General features: G+C 41.1%; 1 protein-coding gene across 3 annotated transcripts; it reads left to right on the forward strand.

Moving 5' to 3' along the window:
* The first annotated feature begins 7794 nt into the window (after positions 1–7794).
* Positions 7795–17826, forward strand: LOC137332469 (extracellular matrix-binding protein ebh-like). 3 transcript variants are annotated; one of them, XM_067996336.1, is made up of 3 exons: positions 7795–7947; positions 8774–8909; positions 11381–17826. In XM_067996336.1, exon 3 carries the CDS (start codon positions 11566–11568, stop codon positions 17545–17547), a length of 5982 nt encoding a protein of 1993 aa, XP_067852437.1. In that variant the 5' UTR covers positions 7795–7947; positions 8774–8909; positions 11381–11565; the 3' UTR covers positions 17548–17826. The 3 variants fall into 3 exon arrangements, with proteins under 3 accessions (XP_067852437.1, XP_067852438.1, XP_067852440.1); XM_067996337.1 differs by having other exon boundaries at positions 8774–8830; XM_067996339.1 differs by lacking the exon at positions 8774–8909.
* Positions 17827–21701: the final 3875 nt, after the last annotated feature.

Consider the following 21701-nt stretch of genomic DNA (forward strand, 5'->3'; position numbering starts at 1 on the left):
TTCGTGCAGTTCAGTACTTACCAATGAAAAAGCTCTGCTGATTTTAGGCATCGTGAATCTGCCTGAAGTCTCCACTTTCTGACTGCCTCCCGTAGTTAACAATGCGAACAGCTGATTGAAGCTGCCTGAAGTCTCAGCTGTTTGCACTGTTAACAATCATGGGAGGCAGTTGGAAAGTAAAGAATTTAGGCAGCTGCGGGAGTTACTTCATTGCTGCAACCTATTATGGCTTTACCATCCACTGTGTATAGCGGGCAAATCGCATTAGCTCGAATATGCCGAGGGGACTGTTTGAACTTTTTTTTAAAAAGTGGTTGCCTTCAAGAGATGGTAAATCCTAGTATTGAAACATTTTTCAAACTGTTCAATTGGGAAGAGTAAATCCTTACTTTTCTATTCCCTCCCCCTGCCCAACAAATAAACACCACTGAAATATTTTGTTTCTTTTGAATTGTTGCTCTTTTTTTGTGTATAACGTCACAGTTACTAATCATTCTGCTGAGGAGAATGCTCTATCTTCCTGTGCACTTGCAGGCTGATTCCATTTCCAAGGCAAGAGTTGGATAGGACAGAAGTGAAAAGCTGCCTTTCATCCTATCTTTATTTTTACCACTGAACCACATGTCTTGATGAGAAATGATCATCTGAAGAACAAGGTCTAGAGGATGTTTTCCAGTCCCTCAAAACTGCAAGCTTAAATTCTACAGCTTAAGATGTTTGAGGGTGTGACTTATATTTAGGTGCTGGTTAGCAATGTACGTTGTTTTCATCAAACTACTCTGAACAAAAACTTTAATAGGTTTAATTTTGAAAGTCACAGCATACATGAATCTTCCATGTGCATCAATAGAAGAGAGAAACTGCAGAGCAATGACTTTCTCAAAGCTTTTGTATCCTTAAGATATCTATTTCATTTTCCCCTACTGCTATCTAAAAACCTCATTCTAGAAATGTCTCCTGTTTTTGCTTTGTCACCAGCAGCAGTGTTCTCACTTTTTTTGTTTTTCCAGATGAGAATGAGGAGTGGCAATATAAATTAAATGGTACAATTTAAAGGGAGTGCAGAAACAGCAAGACCTGGGGGTTCACACATACAAATCTTTGAAGGTGGTAGGACAAGTTGATAAGGCTGTTTTTTTAAAAAAAAAACTACAGGATACTTGGCTCTGTAAATAGAGGCATAGATTTGCAAAGCAAGGAAGTTATGCTAAACCTTTGTATATCACTGATTAGGCCTCAGCTGAAGTATTGTATCCAATTCTGAGCACCACACCTTAGCAAGGATGTAAAGGTCTTGGAGAAGGTGCAGAGGAGATTTACTAGAATGGTACCAGGGATGAGGGACTTCAGTTATGAAGAGAGACTAGAGAAGCAGGGATTGTTCTCAGAGCAGAGACGGTTAAGGTGAAATTTAATAGACTTGTTCAAAATTATGAAGGGTTTTGATAAAGTAAGAAGGAGAAACTGTTTGCACTGGCAGGAGGGTCAGTAACCAGAGGACACATTTAAAATCATTGACAGAAGAACCAGAAGGGAGATGAGGAGAAAATTTTAGGTGGCGAGTTATGATCTGGAATACACTGCCTGAAAGGGTGGTGGGAGCAGATTCAGTAATAACTTTCAAAAGGGAATTGGATAAATACTTGAAAAGGAAAAATTTGTAGGGCTATGGGGAAAGAGCAGGGGATTGGGACTAATTGGATAGCTCTTTCCAAGAGCCCGCACAGGCACAATGAGCCAAATGGCCTCCCTTTGTACTGTATGATTCTAGTGTTTCTTTAGGAGTAGGTTGACTTGGATTATAGCTGTGGTCCTTGTACTTTTGACATGATTTCAACCTTGTGTTGGTTGAAAAAGCTGCTTTTTTTTCCCAGTTCATTCTTCTCCAGAATACAGTGGGTTTTTTTGTGTGGTAAGTGTTTTGGCTGTTTCCCAAAACAAGGTTTTGTCTTATTTTACCTCTTGCAGTAACAGACTTTAACTGCAGTATCTTTGTTATCCTTGCATTGAAAATTTGAAGAAAGTGGTACCTGCCTTTATCTGTTTGGAAAGGTTAAGGGTTTAAATTGTTGGATAGTAATTGAAGAAATGCTAGCTTTGCTGTATGTACCATCTCCTGCCATGAATAAGTCTTTAAGTCAGGCTTGCAGTCCATTTTTAGAAAGTAGAAGCATTCCAAATAGAAGATATACTAAGACACAGGAGGATATTGCAGTTGGTCGTTGCCAGAAGTACATTATGCACCACTTTGTATAAACAAGGGAAAACATCAGAATCTATGAACCAGCATGCACACTTTCATTTTTAGTCCAAAATCTAACTGAGCAGACTCTGGTACTATGTGATGCTGTAGCATCTTGAAGCTTTCTGGGACAAGGTTGTTTAGGGAGTTGATAACTCTTGTTCTGGCACAGGAACATCTAGGGGCTCGATTTTGCAATGGTGGCAGGTTGGCAGCGGTGGGGTGAAGGTGCGTGTGGCAAACCCGTGTGAACAAAACTTAACGTTTCCGACGTGATCGCGTGGTGATTGCTGATGATTAACGTCCTCTCCGGGTTTCGCGCCTGGCAGCCAGCCTGATTGACAGGCTGGCTGCCATTAGGAGCTGCAACCCGGGGGGGGGAACGCGAAAAGGGAGAGAGCGAGACGTCATCCGACGCTGGAACGGAAGACCGGGTTTGGGGGGTGGGGGGGGGGGAAGGAGAGACAGAGGGGAAGAGGAGGTGGGGGAGAGCGAGAAAGAGAGAGAGCGAGACGTCATCTGGCACTGGAACGGAAGACCGGGGAGGGAGAATGGAAGATCCGGCGCTGGACTGGAAGATCTGGGGGGCGGGGGGTAGAGGGGAAGATCGGGAGGGATGAAGAGGGGGACGTCGGCGGGAGATTTGGTGGGAGATGAAGAGGGGGACATCGGAGCAGGGTGCAAACGGAGATTCATTTAGTGTATTCACATTCTTCCATGGATTTTTATTTAATTTATTTAGTTTTTTGTTCCCTGATCCGGACCTTCACGCGTGGTTTCGCCAGATGTGAATCAGAAGCAGTGGGCAAGCTGCCCAGGTAAGATTTAAAAAAAAATCTTTCTAACTACTTAATCTGTCACAGGTAAAGTGCCTTAAGTACCTCAATGAGATACATTTGGCTCTTTATCTGTCATCCCACTAGCTTTAATTGCCAGCGGGACTGCCGTTTGCGGGTCGCCCGTGCGCACACAGGTGGGTCCCTGGAAAACTCAGAAGTTGGGCTGGAGCCAGCTTCCGAACCCGAATGGGATTTCCGCGATTTTCGGAGCCCCCCAACGCACCTACAATTGCCTCCTAAAATCACCCCCCTAATGTCTTGGCTGCAGTTTTGCCATGTGGGATTCCAAATAAGTCCTTATAAATGTTTGATCAGCATTCCTGCTTTGGCTAACCCTGTGTGTTGGAAGTCCTAATAGAGTTCATTAGTTTGGTTTTGAATCTATTGTCTCGATACAATGCATCTGTTGAGCCACTAAGCTGACCCAAATTTCCCAAAGTTCATCAAGCTAAAATGAACTGGTAAGCCTTCAGTTATGGATAACCTATTTCCTCTTCTCCCCCGACCCAGAAAAAAATCTTCTTTGAGAAACACTTCATTGTCAGCCTTGAGTCAGAAGGTCGTGGGTCCAGGACTTAAGCACAAATCAAGACTGGCACTTCGTTGCAGTACTGAGGGAGTGCTTCACTGTCGGAGGTGCTGCCTTTCAGACGAGAGATAAAACCAAGGTTCCGTTTGCTTTCAGGTGGATGTAAAAGATCCTACGGCAATATGAAGAAGAGCAGGGGAGTTCTACTGGTGTCCTGGACAATAATTACCCCTCAACCAACATCACTAAAACAGATTATCCGGTCATGTATCACATTGCTGTTTGTGGGACCTTCCTGTGTGCAAATTGGCTGCTGTGTTTCCCTACATTAAAACAGTGACCACTTCGAAAGTTGGCTGTAAAGTGCTTTGGGGTGTCCTGAGGTTGTGAAAAGTGCTATATAATTGCAAGTCCTTTCTCTTAAACACAGTTTTATTTTTAGACTTGAAAACAACAAAATTCTTTAGAATCTTGAAGTTGAGTGTTTTGATGACATATTACATGGGGCAATCCTCTGCTACCAAGAAGTTCTGTCTTACTAGTTTGATCTAGAAATACAGTTCAGTTGAGTGAACTAAACATCCTAGGGCTGCTAACTAGATATGCCCCTCAATTATCTAATGGAGGCCAGCTTCTTTGAAGAAGCCCTGGATTTTTCACAACTAGCCTTTAATTATAGTAATTATTTCTATCATCTGAGTAGAAGGGAATGTGGATTGCAGCCCCATCACTGTCTGGTAAGATGGCCCTAGAAACCTGTAATGTTTTTGGGACATCTGGGTACGATTAAGGTAGGTGGAGATGGCTCATTCCTGATAACCACCAGCTGCCCCTAGCCAGCATTGTATATTTTCTCTACCCTCGGGCCCCAAAACCAAGGAGATTCTTTCGGAGAGCAGCTAATAGAGTTACATTTAACTTTCCTAATACATTGACCTAGCTAAAAATTTATATTAAAAAATACAGCTTTTATCGCTTTGCATCTGTCATACACTGCGAACACCTATAAACAATATTAAAGCAAGTTAACAATCAAATTTAGTAACAACAGAGAATGGCAATACATATCCAAAATTCCCTACAATTTCCCCACAAGATATGAGGGGACACTCCTGCAAGTTTTGCCACAGTTTTCTGCTATGCTAGTCATGAAACTCAGTTTACCTGCAGATTAAGTTACGACAACCTCATGTCCCACAGTACTTTCAGTATAATTGTATGTCTTAGGCCTGTATTCCTTGTTGTTTATGAATTGTCAATTTTGTTAATGTTCTAGGTTGACAGGGATTAAAATGATATTCCTACATAAACTAAATGACCTAGTTATGCCATTAGATTGCCCATTTTGATTGGCCAAAAGAGTGCTCATAAACAATTAACATTGTAACCATTCTACATAAATCTGGAATGGCTCTCTATGTAATTTTCACTCACGGCATATTTCATTTTTAATATTAGGAAGGCTACGTTTTGAATATAAGTAAATCCAAGTAACACAGCTAATAATTTAGGACAAAGACTAAATTTTACTACAACATGAACACTAAATTTTGTTAGTGTCGCTGTTGTGATGCTAATGCTAGTTAGCGGCATTCCAAAATCTTGCTGGTTTTTAGTCCCCTACCAATGGAAGCATAAGATTTCCACACTGTATCACCTTACCAGGAGCATAGAAAAGAAGCCCCTTTTAACATCACATCAAAGTGCAATCCAACAACATTGTTGTTTGTGAACCACTGTACAGATCTCAGCCCACTATTACTAATACCTCCACTCTCATGCTTCTTGCATCATTCATGGCACAAAAGAAAATAAAGAACTTGCATTTATGTTGTGCCTTTCACAACCTCAGGACACCCAAAAGCACTTTACAGCCATTAAGTACCTTTTGAAGTGTAGTTACTGTTGTAATGTAGGAAACATGCACAGCAAGGTTCCACAAATAGCAATGAGATAATGACCAGATAATCTTTTTCAGTAATGTTGGCCAGGATACCGGGACCACTCCCGTGCTCTTCTTCGAAAAGTGCCACAGGATCTTTTACATCCACCAGAGAGGCCATACAAGGACTGACTGTTTCATTTTAATGTTTAATGTCCCATGCAAAAGATGGCACCACCGACAGTGCAGCACTCACTCAGTACTGCGCTGAAGTGTCAGCCTAGATTACGTGCTCAAATCTCTGGAGTGAGAATTGAATCTACGACCTTTCTGACTCAGAGGCAAGAGTGCTACCAACTGAGCCAAGGCTAGACTATAATTCTATCAGCAGCAATATCACAAAAAGCTCATCACAGAAAACCCTAAATGATGTAATAAATATTTTCCAGCGGCTCCAACCTCGGCTTTGAGCCACAGACCAATATAGACCCTCAGTGGCATTACATCACTTAGAAAGATCTCAGCAGCACGAATGCAACAAAGCTCATAGCAAGATGAGAGTCGAGTAAGAACCTGACCCAGACTGTTCTCTGAGGTATAAGTTGCCATGTCTACAATATATTGAGGACAATAACAGAGGGATGATAGGATCATAAGGACGATGGTATTACAGTAGTAGACATATCAGCTAATACTTCATTTAACTATCAGTTACAGTTTGGCTCTGTATTCAGGTGCACATGATGTTATAATAAAATCCTAGTTGGAAATTGAACAAAATTTGGAATAAATAAGAAAAAATATATATTTTGTGGAGCATTCATTGTAGCATTGTTTGGAGGGAGTGATACTGAAGTGAACAAATTACAATTTAATTAAGAAAAAGGTTTTGGCAAAAGCTTTATCATTACAGAAAAAAATCAGCATAGATCCACCAAAAATGAAATAATTATATGCTTAAAAGAAATTAGGAATAAATTCCAGTCAGGAAAGAACAAAATCCTCTAAATCAGACAGGTTTTATTTTTAAATGATTGTACAATTTAAAATGGAAAAGGAACTACCACCTTAACATACTGGCATTTGTTCTACCTGGTGTTATCCATTAGCACAAAAAGCAAATCATTTTTTCCTTTTCTCCTTTCCTACCCGATGTTGTTGCCTAATGCTGGGATATGGTCCCAAATTCCTCAGGTACCACACTCAAGGAGCTACTCTTTATGTGTGTTCCGAGACAGTAAGTGTAGGGAGCATCACAGGTGAACCTAATCCTGTCCTCATCCGATGCCCATAGTTACGCAATTTATAGCAGAGGTCAGTGGATAGTCATCAGGAGCGAGATCCCTGTTCCTAGCCTACATATGCAGAGATAAATTGTTGTGCCTCAATACCATTTCTGAATGATATCTGATAAAGCACAATTATGTATTGCAGTTCATGCCAGCAGCTAGGGAAATTAGCAAATGTCAGTGTAACCAATTGTGCAGCAGGTTATACTTGTTTATATGATAAAATATCGATCTGTACAAGTGTATTAAACTATTGCAAATAATTGGCTACTGATTGGGTCCCGTATGTGCACATTAATTAAGCACCATTAATACTGATGCAGATTCTTAATATGGAAAAAAAAACACCTTTGTTCCTAAAAAAACCTCTCAGGCTTATAAAACAACAACTAGCACATATTCTTGAAGTGTGATTTTAACATTTCTCAATTTCATTTTGGAAAGAACAGTATGCATCCTGGAAAAAATAACTTTAAGCCGTAGTTGCTCATGGTTGTTATTCTAGCTGAGGATAAATTTAGCTATTCACATGACGAATCCAGCAGAAGGTTTCATATTCTGTTGTCTGTGTGGGTTGGATGCTTGCTGCCAACTATGACTGTTTATCTCCCTACGGAAAAAGACAAATCCATTGAGAGCAAAATCAAAAGTAAAAGCTATCAGTTTAATAGGAATTAACGGTACTACAAATATTAATATTTTATTTCCAATTCATAGCTTTTTATCTTAATATATTTAGAATTTGTTGCAACAATACTGAGGAAGCTTTGACTACATTTTACAAATTACATAAGTGGGTGATAGCCTTTTCAGGATGCATCATAATAACAGATTAACAGATTAGAATCTATCACGAGGAACAGTATTTTGACTAGACATTTTCAGGCTTCTATGATACAGGGGTTAAGTAGTGGATGCATGCACAGTTGTGTTGGCTTTAAGTCAAGGATTGGCATGCTTCCTCTACTAAAATTATAACATGGAGCCTCTGTCCTGCTGGGCTTGTGACAGCCTCAGTCTCGAAGTGGATGGCTGCTGACACCATCGACTCCTCTGACCAGACTGAAGGGATTCTAGCTGAAAAGTGAAAATGTTTCTTGGATTCATCAGTTAAGGATGTGCATGCTCAGCTTTTCCATTCACTCTTACCATTGCATACATACCAGGTAAAAATGTTATTTCTTTTTCCACTTGATTGCAGACTTCAAAAATCATATAATGTGGTATTAATGGTGGATCAATTAAATCCAGTGTATGTGTCAACTTCCTCTTACTCTTGTTGATTACTGGAATAGATCATGGTGTTAATAACACTAACATAAACAAGAATAAAACCCTAAAAATGAAAATAATGTATCAAAATGATATTTATATGTTATCTAAAACTATCCCTGACATATGTCTTGTTCAAATTAGCTGGATTTGAATGTTAGTGTTGAGCTTCTGTACCGTAAGAAAGATTATATATAGTACATCATGTTGGGTTCTACATTACTGAATCACTTTTACATTTGTGTGCATCAGCTAATGAGAAACTCACAGGTTTAACCCATTGATCACACTATCCACTTGATCTAGAATTAGCTGATTTTATTTGGTGTCAGTAAAGGCAAAAAATTGAAAAATAGTATTCAATTAATCCCAACATTGAATATATATGTTCAGAATGATCGTCTTGCTTTTTTATATTATGTCATTTTTAAAGTCTGTGCTTTATGAAAGGAATGATTCCAGGTGTGTTACCTGCAATTTTCTGATATGGGCCAGGCTGGGCAAGGTTCCACGATGCCTGTGTGGAAATATTCCTTACTCACTGGTTTGTCCTGATGGAATTTTGGGGGCTTGAAAGTTTGGAAAGGGCTGTTCCTAGCCCTGATGCCCTACTGGTGGGGAAATGCTAAAGTAGAATACTAAGATCTGTTCAAATCCACATGTAGAGATAACTACAAATCAGTGGGAATATTGGATATAAACTTTCTATGTAACCTGTAGGTAACCATGCTACAGACGAATGTGGACAACAAGAATACCCCTGCCCTGGCGGACAAGGTGGGTAGACAGAACTGAACTGGGATTTCTGCTAAAGTTCCAGTGGCAGAGTGGGAGAAGCTCCAAGGAAATTCCTAATGTATGTCTTCCTGAAGTCTTTTACAGACATCCTCACCGTTTGCCGAACCTTTTGTTTTGTGTCGTCCACAAATTTTGAGATTGTGTTCCTTATACCCAGGTCTAATCATCAATATGTACTGAGAATGTACATGAACCCAGCACTGACCCCTGAGATACACCTTTTCCAGCCTTCTTCAATTCAAGCAACACTCATTTACCCTAACTCTATTTTTGCATGGCTCATTATTAAAATATATAAGTGAAGGTTTCCTGCTCTAGGTGTTAAAGTGACAGGACTGGATTGTGGTGGGATTTATGCCCACCACTTTGCCTGAACACCAGCTACATCGTCCGTCTCTGCCCCTTCCTCAGCTCATCTACTGAAACCCTCATCCATGCCTTTGTTATCTCTAGACTCGACTATTCCAGTGCTCTTGTAAATGGCCTCTCACCTTGTACCCTCCGTAAACTTGAGCTCATCCAAAACTTTGCTGCCTGTATCTTAACTTCCACCAAGTCCCATCCATCCATCACCCCTGTACTTGCTGACCACGTCCGGCCATGCCTCGATTTTAAAGTTCTCATCCTTGTTTTCAAATCCCTCCATGGCCTTGTCCCTCCCTATCTCTGTAACCTCCTCCAGCCGTACAACCGTCCGAGAGCTCTGCGTTCCTCCAATTCTGGCCTCTTGCGCATCCCCGATTTTCTTCGCTCCACCGTTGGCGGCCATGCCTTCAGCTGCCTAGGCCCTAAGCTCTAGAATTCCCTCCCTAAACCTCTCCATCTCTCTACCTCTCTCCCCTCCTTTAAGATGCTCCTTAAAACCTATCTCTTTGACCAAGCTTTTGGTCAGCTGTCCTAATATGTGGCTCAGTATCAAATTTTGCTTGATAATTGCTCCTGTGAAGCATCTTGGGATGTTTTACTAAGTTAAAGGGGCTATATAAATGTTGTTGTTAGTTGCGATTTCCTGTGGTCAGTGTGTTTAAAATATTTATGTAGACAATCTGTAGCCTGTATTGAGCATGGCACTGGGAGCTTGCCTGGTTGCGGGGGTGGGAGGCAGTCACATGCCAGCAGCTGAAAAAGGGATGCTGAAAGGTACTGCTACTTCAATGTAAGCGACTGCTTACGGCAGTGAAAATGTTAAAAGCCTTTAAATATATTGTAAATACTTTTTTCTAATGGCTGCTTGGGGCAAAAAAGTGTCTGCCACAACAAATATGGGGGCAGGAAATGAACTCCAGCTTTCGGTTTGATGGTTGGTGAACTGGAAGTGCTGCTGCATGAGAGGGTGCGAGGAGTCATTCCAGGGCAACCTCTCCAGAAGGCAGCATGTCTAGCAGAAAGTGGCAGCCAGCCTGGAAACAGATGCCAAATAAAATGGCACACCTTAAAGAAACTGCCAAGGATAACCTACCCAATGATGATGCTTAGCAGTTATCTGGCCTATGTATGCATGCCATAAAGTTTGGCTGGGCAATCTGTTGCACATTTCTTGCTGACTCATGCCAAACCCTCACATAACTTTACTTGGTTTCATTGCTGGCCATGTTTGAGCTGTAACTTACAATTGAAAGTCTTAGTACACTCACATCTTCAAAGGGCTTCATACATGACAGCACTGTAACAGAATCTTAGTTGCAATGGTGCATGGTCGCTTAATGACGCCTAGGATAGGTTGCAGGTTTAGCACATATCCATCACCATGCGTATGTTCTTTAAACATAAAATATATCTTAATTCTCTGCTTGCATGACAAGATGGCACCTAACACAAGGGAACTGACTAGAACTGGAGGAGGGCTCAGAAAAGACAAGCTCTCGAATGCCTTGTAGGAGGTCACCCTAGTAAACCTTGACTATAACAGCATTAATAATTAGGCAAAGGCAGAACGGCTGAGGGTTCTGGTGACCTTGATTGTCACTGACGGTGCCAACCCTATGGTGCAGGTTAGCTGTATGTGTCCTCGCAGCAGACTGCACAGTTCCGTAATTGCCTCCCAGCCGACTTGTAGCTCGTGGAGATAAATTCCCCATGGATGTGACTAGGGCCTGCAGGTATCGTTGGTGGCATCATGATAGATGCAGCCAATCTGGTTGTGGTGTATACTGATCGCCCTGTCACACCTTCTTTCATTTTGCACCACTTAAAACATGAAATGTGAGGTGATTTCAAAGCACCCCCGACAATTGTAATACTCCCTGTTTTTTATCTATATTCAAAATTGATTGTAAAATAGGTTTTAGGTTAGGTGTTGAATACCAAATTTGTGTGATCATTGAGGGAACCTACATTACTGATTTGACACCTTGTCATGTTTGAATTATTTGGTACCTTTCACTTGTGATATAGATTCCATATCCAACACTTATAAATCCCGTGTCCCTTATAATTTACATATAAAAAGATCTTTTTACTTATGTATCATGCTTATAGCAATTTTGCTGAATTTCATACTTGCTATAATTAATTATGTTTTTTTCCCAGAATTTGGAATGACTTCAGAGTTAGTAAGAGAAATTACTGAAGTACTCGGCCTACTAATTGGATCACAGTTAAAGAAGCACTTTTTTTTCTACTGGCAAAATTCTTCATTAAAATAAGTTTAGAGACATATTAATTTGAAACTTTTATTGGGGCATTATAGAACAAGTTTATATTGGGCTGAGAAAATGAATTCTTTGGATGAAGAATTTCCACTTGTGAAAAAGCCCAAAGAAAATACATACAACATGATAAATGAGTCTGAAGTTGGTTCTGAGTTTATCTCTGAAATATGGCCCAATAGCCTCGCTAATAACTCAAATCCAGACTTAAGACTTACTTCAGAAAATATAGCTGGAAGAACAGGGTCTGTTCATCAGGTTTTGGCAGAGGACAGCGATCACCATAAGGTAAACACAATTCCTGCTGGACTTTCTGCAGATCCTGATTCTATAAATAACGAGCAGCTTCCTGAGCATGGTGACTTCACATCCACAGTAAAAACGTCATCAGAATCACCTTTGTTTTCCAAGGCCGATGATACTCTTTGTGATTCCTCTGGCTCTTATCACACTGCTGTGTGCTCTGAGACCCTAGACAATCTTAGTGACTGTACCGGGCCATTTGAGGACATTGAAGAGCTTCCTACTGACTACGATGAAAATCAAGATGTTTCTGAAAGCGACATGTCACAGCTTTTAGCTGATTCACAAAAAGAACAAAGCAGTGACCAGTTAAATAGTTCTGAAAATGTGGCACTTCAATCTAACTGTTGCGAAGGGCAAGAGCAAATATTTGTGAATAAGCATAAAAGGGAATTGTGTGAACTAAATGGTGAGAGGGAAAGCTGTAAATTAGATGGAGAGATGAAGTTCTGTAGATTAGATGGCAAAAATAAGCTTGATGTTAACTCTGACAACAAAAAGGACGTGAGAGAAACTGTAAAAACTGCTGATGAAGAAAATTCATTTGGGTATGAAGCTACCTCTAGCTCTCTGGAAGAAGAAAATGTTTACAGTAGTGCTATGATATCTAATGATTTTTTATTAACTGCAAATAGCAACTCACATACCCAAGGAATAGTCAGCAAATCCACTGAATATGATCTATCAGTGAAGGGCACAGATAACAAGAACTGTAAAGGAAATGGTGACCAACAGGTGCAATTGTCAATCACAGCCCAGAATAGCAAAACTGGAGAGAGAAGTAACACAGTGCAACTTGCCAAAAATCAGAAGACTGGAGTAAGTATACACGAATCTCCAGGCTGTTATCTACATCTTGGTTTAAATGAACCTGAAGAAATATTTCAAATAGATAAGGAGTTTGAAAATGGTTTCAAAAATGAATCATGTGTTAATGGTAAAAGGGTATATGCTGATTGTATGAGTGAAACATCCAGTGTAGCAAGTGAATTAGATGAGACTGATTATGAGGTTCGAAAGTTAACTGCTTTGGCCTTTCGAAGTTTGTCCCATTCAAATGATGGTTATCTTGACATTTATAATTCTAGACCATCCATTGATTTTTCATCACCTTTGTCCGAGGAATGCAACAACACAAACAGATTGTCAACTTGCATTGAGTTAGACTACACTGATGTATTTGACCGTAATGAGAAGTGCTCAGATTCCAGCAACACAGCCTGTGCTTTAGATGCTGGGGCTGAGAAAAGTAACAAGGTGCTGTTTGATGATTCATTTGACAGGGCACAGTTTGAGTGTGTTGATGTAGATGTGGAAACTCAAGACAAAAGCAAAGATTTTAGAGCAAGCAGAACAGTCCCAAAACGACAAATTGAACTTAGAAAACGACAGAGAAGTGAATTAAAAGTCTTTACTTCGAGAGGTGCCATTGATTCCTGTGTCCGTGTTGATCCTGAAGTTGAAACTGGGAATAAAGAAGAAACTTTAGAATGCTTGCAAAACTGTGAAAGTATGCCTTGTATAGAAAACGCAACAAGCACAGATATCAAAGATACTGACAATATTGATAAACAGCTACAAAGAGCAACATCCACAGATGGATCTTTGACAAAAAACAAATTTGCATCCTGCCTTATCACAAATGTCATATCTAAGAAAATGCAGTTTGAGCAAGATCTCAAGATGGAGCAGGGATTAGATAAGAACACTTACTCCTCAATCTCCCCAACCCCTACCCTTTTGAAAAAGAAGGATTTTGACCTTCCTCCAGTAGTTTCACAACAAATTCTGCATGACAATTCTACTTCAAAATCTGAGCCCAATAACTCTGTGGAATTCTTTCAAGGTAATTTCAGAAAGAACGGCTGTGAATTAAATGACAAAAATATTGAGGAAAATAGAAGTGTGGGACAAAAACACAGTTGTAGTTGTTTAAAATGTGAAGGTGGTCTAATTTTGGATGGGCAGAAGAACAAAAACATCCTCAATTGCTGTGGAACCAGTGTTTTTAGAAATTGGAGTGAATGGAATGCAGACAGCCAGAATGAAACAAGGTCAGAGAGAACTTTGGAACTGAATGTTGATAAAACATGCCCCATGTTAAATGACCATAGCATTAATGCATCTGAACAAGAGAAGAATATGAATATACCATGCAGTCCAGAGGGTAAATTTGTAGATTATTTGTCACAAACTACTGAAGAAAAGTTGGAGTCAAACTATAGAGTACAAAGTGAACAGACACCATATGAAGATAGAACAAGTGACATTCAGTCAGGTAACACCTTGTACAAAATCAATGCATCAAGTGATGTCCTTGCACTAAAATCGCCAGAGATGCTACACAACTCTCAGATAGCAAATGTGAAACAAACCAACTCATTTTGTATTGCCAAAGAGCTTTCTCCCACTATGGATTCTAACACTATTAGTCTTGACCTTAAGTATCAGACTCTTCCTACTTCATTTAAATTAGAATCTGGACTGGAGCAAGAACAAGTTTCACAGTCTGATGTAAAAGACAAAATATCTACAAAAAATAAAACAAAAGGCCCAAATTATCATGTCAGGGATGTGAGAAAACTGGTTCAAAATACTTACAGTGCTTTAACATTCTGCGCCACCAAGGCTAAATCTGATGTACCAGAAGAAGTTCACAATCCTTCTCATTTAGAGCAATCACTTCCAGCAACTCAAGGCAAGCTATTAGTGAATGACAGCCCTTTGTCACCAATTTTTATTCAATGTCAATCAATAAGCAGGAAAGCTGACAAAGATGATAATAGTCATTCATCAATTGACAAGAAATATTGGACCGGTACAGAAAGTTCAGATACTTCAAGGATATTTTCTTCTGACTTCAAGCTGCCTATTCCATCTAATAAACAGGAAAACAAAATCATTTCTGTTAAAAGAATAGATCATCAAAGTTACTCTATAAAGGAAAATGGGAATAATATAACTGAACACTTGACCTGTATTACTAATAAAATAACACCTGAAAGGAAAATGCAAACCTTATCAATTTCAAATAATGAAGAGTCTAAATTGTCATTTATGAAAGTCCAAGTTGGAGCACAGGATCAGAAAAACCATTTGGCCAATTTTGTGCTGAATAGCGAAATTACTGATTTGGAACCTGGAAAAAGTAAACAGAAAAGAGAATCCCTGGTAGGATTGGAAAATTTCAATACACATTTATCACACTCTACTTTAACTACTGAAGATACTGAAATGTCGTTGGTCAAAACGGAGCCCGATGGAGATACTCAAAGTGAACTTGAAAATGAAGATGAATATCCAACAAATTTTAATTCAAACAAGGAAGATATTCAAATGGCACTCTATAAAGACGAGCCAAGAAGAGAGGTTCCAGATAGAATGCAAAATCAAACTACACTTTTAGAGAATTCACCTTCAACGAGAAATATTGATTCTTCACAAAGAAAAAATGAACCAAAAAGGGATGTTCAAACAAAGCTAGAAATTCAAGATAATCTGTTCGGGATTTTTGGTTACAATAATGAGCATGTTGAACTGTCAAATGGAATCTGTAATTCTACTATCAGCAACAAAGACATGGGTGTATCATCTTGGAAAGATGACCTTAATAAGGATATTACCATGAGACTGGAAAATCAAAACAAGTGTTTAAGGATATCAACCTCAAATGATAAAGAAACCCAAACACCACCGAGAAAAGGTAAACATAAGAAAGAAATTCAATTTAGATTGGAAAATCAAAATAAAATGTTAGAAAGTTTAACATTAGAAAATGAAGATGTCAAACTATCATGTGGAAAACATGAACTGAAAAGAGAACTTCAAGTCACATTGGAAGATCAGAACAAACTCTTTGAAAATTCTACTCTTAATGTAGAAGGCAACACTTTGTTACTAGATGGCCCTAAAAGTCAGATTCAACTTGATCAGGACAACCAGAGTGAATTGTTTTTGAAAAGTGAAGATGGTAAAATGTCACCGAGTATAAATAAGCATACAAATGAGATGCAAAGTGGACTGCAAAATGGAACTAAATCTCTGTATAATTCTAGTTCAAACTGCAAAAAAATTAAATTATCATCTATAAAGAGTAATCTTAATGCAGAGATCATTGATGGGATGGAAAGTCAGAACAAGCTGCTAAATCATTGTATGCAGAACAGTGGGGACATCAAATTACCTGCTGTTAAAAGCAAGAACAAGAAAGAGTTTAAAATTGAACCTATCACCCAAAAAAATACAAGTGAAGTTGAAATGACACCAACAACAGAAAAGGTTGGGTTAACATTCATAAGTGAATTACAGCCATTCAAAGCTAACAATACAATTTCAATGATTTCAGAGGAAGAAAGACAAAGTCCTACTAAAGACTGTTCAGAATCTAGTAATATCAAAATTGTAGATGAACAACTTTCACCTGTGCACATCCAACTCCCAAATGACATTAGTTTACAACCAGTTAAAACCACAGAAAAAAGTAGTGTTGTTTCTGAGGAGTCATCAAATTGTCCAGAAACTACGAAAATTTCAGCAAATACATCACTTCAAGAAACTGAAATCCAAGATGTTCATGACCAATCAATATTTTCACCTGACATTCATAATGCAGCAGTTAATAAGCTGTTGGTGTCACAGGCTCCTTTAAACTTTACAAATTTTAATGCAAAGTCACTTGATTCTTTTAATTCTGTTGTTAAATTATCCAATGATATAACCTATGACCAAGACAAACAACAGTCCTTAGACATGAAAGTGCTGGCAATGAACAAAGCATTCACCCGAGAAGAAGCATCAATATCATCAGATCCAGTAAATTATCTCACCATTCCTATCAAAGAACACAAGGAAAAGGCATCACCCCAAATACAAATGCCTGCTTCTCCTCACCCTGTTATTCTTAAACCAGGTCATTATTCAACAAAAACTAGCCCTCATTTTCAAACTTTTCAAAGCCCTCACCAACAAAATTGGGAAACCCGAGATTCTCATAAACAGGAACAGCAAACATCGTCTCACCAGTTCCTTAAGGAGTTTCAATCATTTGGTACTTCTCTGCAGTATCCATTTTATGCTTCTCCTCATTTGCCAAATCAAGCAGAACCTCATTTTCATTCTACTGGACAAACCCAAAATGTTGTGGAAAATTGTTACAAGATGCCTCAATCTCCTCACTTTGTAAACAAACCACGACTTCCTTGCTTTCAGTACTCCCAAGCTCACAAGAAAATGCTTATTGATCCAGAGACTGGAAAACATTACTTTGTTGAAATACCAATGCAATCCCCACGTAAAATGCTGCTAGATCCAGAAACAGGTTGTTATGTTGAAGTAATAATACCTCAGCAAACATATGGTGGATTGTATCAAGCACCATTCTCCCCATATGCTCTAAATGCAAATGCCTTGAGGCACTCATACATACCCAGAATGCAATACTCCGATTTACTATCAGCACCTCTTGTCACATATCCTGGCCCATCTCCTGGGCCCCCTGAAGTACAAAAGCCACCACATCCAAATAGCACAAATGCTAGCGAAACAGACAAGCAGGATCATAAAAGTAACACACAAAAGAATCAATTAGCTGAATCCAATTACATGGAAAGTGCATACTTTATTCCAACAGGAACAGTAATTCCTAACCCAGCACAGACCTCCACGCAACTAATATCCATGCACTCAAAACCTTGTGTAGAAGTTAAAAACGACTCTACAGTAATTTTATCATCACAGCAAATTTGAGGAAAGAACAACCTTGCCCATAAGAGACCTGCCGGCTTTACTGTGGAACAGAAGCGAGAATTCTGCACCAAAGTGAACAAAATGATAACTTAAAAGGACATGAGCTTAAAATACTAACCGTCTCCACAAATGTTGATTGATTTGTGGTTTTTCTGTGTTTTTTTAACTTACAAGATGCTTAGTTACAACTTTTGAAATCTTTATTATTACCATTTCCCTACAACGATACACATAAATTAAAAGAGCAAATTAAATAAAGAAATTATTTCACACCCACAATTATTTTTTGATGGTATCCATATTTTGAGGGAACCGGTTGTTCTTGTTATCCATAAAAACAATGGAATTAAACATTGTAATTCTTTAATAATGGGCCTGATGTTACCAGGGCTGCGGGTTCTCGGCGGGGGGGCTATTGGGCGCGTGGGTAACGCGCCCGGCGAAATCAGTCTGCCACCCGCACGATCGTAGCCCAATTGGATCCACTTACCTTGTCCTCCGGGTTCCCCACTGCTGATCTGCGCGTCGGGCGGGCTGCGCATGCGCAGTAAGATCTGTCAGCTGGAGGAGCTCTATTTAAAGGGGCAGTCCTCCACTGACAGATGCTGCAACAAATAGAAAAAATTACAGCATGGAGCAGCCCAGGGGGAAGGCTGCTCCCAGATTAATGATGCCTCACTCCAGGTATCAATACATGGGGTGAGGAGGAGGGGGAGGACAGAGATCTTCCCCCCAGTGGCCTGCCTCTGCCACCAGGAAGGCCTGGCTCGAGGTGGCAGAGGAGGTCACCTGCACCACCAACATATCGCCCACCTGCATACAATGCAGGAGGCGCTCCAATGACCTCAGTAGGTCAGCCGAAGTGAGTACACTTACTCTTTCCCCTACATGCCGTCTGCCACATCACCGCCCCCACCCCACATCTCCTTCTGCACTGCCAACACTACTCTGTCACATCACCCCTCATACCCACTCAAACCTCATCCTCATCTTACCTGCACTTACTCACCTCACCAGTACTCATCCCGCCACTACCACTCAACCCAATCCTCATACAATCTCATGGCTCTATCTCATACTCACCCTCTCGTGCATCTCTTTCACGGTCAGCCTCACTCAGCCTGCCACTACCTGTGCTGCAGCCACAGGGCAGGCATCACATATGTGCAGTAGGAAGCGTAAGGCAAACGTGTCGTGAGCATGAAGGGGATGCACAAAGGTGTTTGAGGGATTGTCATGAGAATACCTACGAGGTGCCCCTCTAATGAAATGCATACCTCCTTACCCCAGAATTCAGCTCTATCATATCTCTTTACTTGATTAATCATAAAGCATACATTTTCATACAGAAAATTGATAACAGTCATGGTTGTTACTTATATTGAATTTCTGACCAACTCACATTACATATTATATTGGCACCACTACTGCCATGTCTTTGCGAATCTTGTCTGGTTTGTGCAATAATGCCCTCTCCTGAGGATCACTATGAATACCCACAACTGATGCCACCCATTGTGCCACTGCAGAGTGGGTGTAGGTGTATTTGCAGGGCTCTTTTGTGCAGACGGCTGAGAGACATCGGCGATGTCCCCGGTTGCACCCTGGAAGGATGCGGAGGAGAAGTTGTTGAAGGCAGTGGTGACTTTGACAGCGACAGGTAAGAAGATGGTGCTCGGGCCAGCCAGGAGCAGCTCGGCATGAAGGAGGCTGCAGATGTCCATGACTACATGTCGAGTGACTCTGAGCCTCCGTGTGCACTGCTGCTCAGAGAGGTCCAGGAGGCTGAGCCTCGGTCTGTGGACTCTGTGGCGAGGGTAGTGCCCTCTGTGATGCATCTCTCTCTGCGGTAGCCCTCCCTCCTGCTGTACAGGTGGATGTGCCACAGCACTCTGTTGTGGAGCGCCACGTGTCAGAGGTGGACAGCGTGGATGGCGAGGCTGGTGAGGCTGGTGATGCTGTTCGCCCTCCGAGGAGGTCATGACTGCAGCTACGGTGGCCCCCATCTGGAAGATGTACATCTGAGGGGGTCCGCAAGGTAGGTACACGTCTCTGGACCATGGGGTAAGTGTGCAAGTTGGTGACTTTGATTGTCAGGAGGAGGGTGGTGGAGGCCAAACTTTGTCCCAAGTGACAGAGTGGCCTCCTGCAATGAGTGAGGGTCTCCCCCCACACCTGTCAAATGGACCTTTGCAGCTGCCACAGGCTGACAGCTGCAACAGGTCCATTTGAACTTGGAGTGTTTCCCCCAGTGTGGGAAACAGTCCCAGTTTGCTCTAAAATCCCACCCCTCCTCACATAATCCCTTAATCAGGTCAGTTAATGACCTGAACAAGCAAAGTAAATAGCTTCAAGTGGCATCCCGCTGGCTTTAATTGCCTGCGGGATTCCCACCAGCGCCGGCGCGTCAGTGGGGAACCTGGAAGTGGGCGGGTTGGAGTCGGGCTCCTGACCCACTCCGGAATTCTCCGATTTTCGGAGCCCCCCCGCCAGGAACGCACCCGATAGCGGGTGCTAAAATGACACCCAATGTGTAATTGTGGCAAAATAGTAAACTTATTTTGTTTGCATAAACACTCTAGGCCCAATTTTTACCCTACCCACCTGATGGGAATGGGGCAGGCAAATGGTTAAAATGGTGGTCGGGCGTAACCCGTTGTGTTCCTGGCACGTTTCTGGATGCTGCCATTTTAACCACGCTGTTTCTGGTTGCGGTGAAGGTGGCCACCACAAGCAGGTGTGGGCCTTATTAATATTTAAATATCGGGGTTCAATGATGTCATTCGGACACTGATTCGATTTTAACTGCCAGTTGTGGAAGTGACGCCCAGTGCTGAACTCGCCAGTGAAACCTAGTGGGAGGCAGGATTGGCTCCAGAAGAGGCCCAGGTAAATTCAATTTTAAATTTTTTTAAGGTTTCCTAGTGGGCCAGGAGGAACAGCAGTGAGAGAATTCTGCACCAAAGTGAATAAAAAGATAACTCAAAAGAAAACCTTGGGCTTCCCTTACCCAAGGCTTCCCTCCAACCCCCCGACCACTCACCTTATGCTGGGGACCATTCCATCAGGTTCACGGCCGCATGCTCCTCTCACCCTAAATCCAGCTCCCGCCCGCCAGCCACCTCATGACTCCTGCAGGTTCTTCATGCTTCTCCTGACCATCTCACTCTTTCTGGGGTACAGCTCCGCAGCAACCAGACACTCTCCCATATTTCACTTAGGTAGCCGTTCTTCATATGTGAGACCGGACAATGAGTATCAGCATGCTATTTTACCAAGGGTAGCATCACAGAACAAACTTGATCCTGTTATCACCTGATGCACACACAAGCATACTTTCCAACAGGGGTCACTGGGCAACAATCACGCGTGGGAATGCTGCTAACTTCTTCCCTCTCCCTAGCCCTGTGGCACTGAAGCCAACTACTGCCCTATTGAGAACAGTTAAGTTAACACAGGCCTTGGAATCGAATTTGGGCCTTTTGTGCAGCATAGTGCTGCATGGGGCAGAGAAATCTGGCTTCTGACAATTTTTTCTTCATTTTCCTCAGTACAAATAGTACTTTTACATTTAGTGGGGTAGATTTTCGTCTTCTTCGACTGGGAGGTAATCTGATGGGGAAGATCACACACTCTTTACAAAACCTCACTTATTTCATTGAAATCAGGCTGACACTTACAATACGAAATATAAACCTTTACATGCCTACTTAAATACATTCACCTTCTTTGCCCTTTTAGTTGCTTTAATATTGCTGGAATCAATTTGAATTTTGATTGTAGCCTAACTAAAGTTTCTTAAGTACATCCTACTTTTCTACTGTAGACCTCTTTGACATAAATGTGTTCTGTCAAAGTCTGATTTTTTTAAGTCCCAAGGGATAGAAACTGGACCTTGTTGCACGCATTATACGGGTGGGATGTGGGCTTCGCTGGCGAGGCCAGCATTTATTGCCCATCCCTAATTGCCCTTGAGAAGGTGGTGATGAGCCGCTTTCTTGAACCGCTGCAGTCCGTGTGGTGACGGTTCTCCCACAGTGCTGTTAGGAAGGGAGTTCCAGGATTTTGACCCAGTGACGATGAAGGAACAGCGATATATTTGCAAGTCGGGATGGTGTGTGACTTGGAGGGGAACGTGCAGGTGGTGTTGTTCC

Source organism: Heptranchias perlo, chromosome 14, assembly GCF_035084215.1.
Source record: "Heptranchias perlo isolate sHepPer1 chromosome 14, sHepPer1.hap1, whole genome shotgun sequence".
NCBI lineage: Eukaryota > Metazoa > Chordata > Chondrichthyes > Hexanchiformes > Hexanchidae > Heptranchias > Heptranchias perlo.

Bases quoted from the DNA above. Each gene is read 5' to 3' on its own strand.
- LOC137332469 (XM_067996336.1), top strand. From the start codon at position 11,566: ATGAATTCTTTGGATGAAGAATTTCCACTTGTGAAAAAGCCCAAAGAA.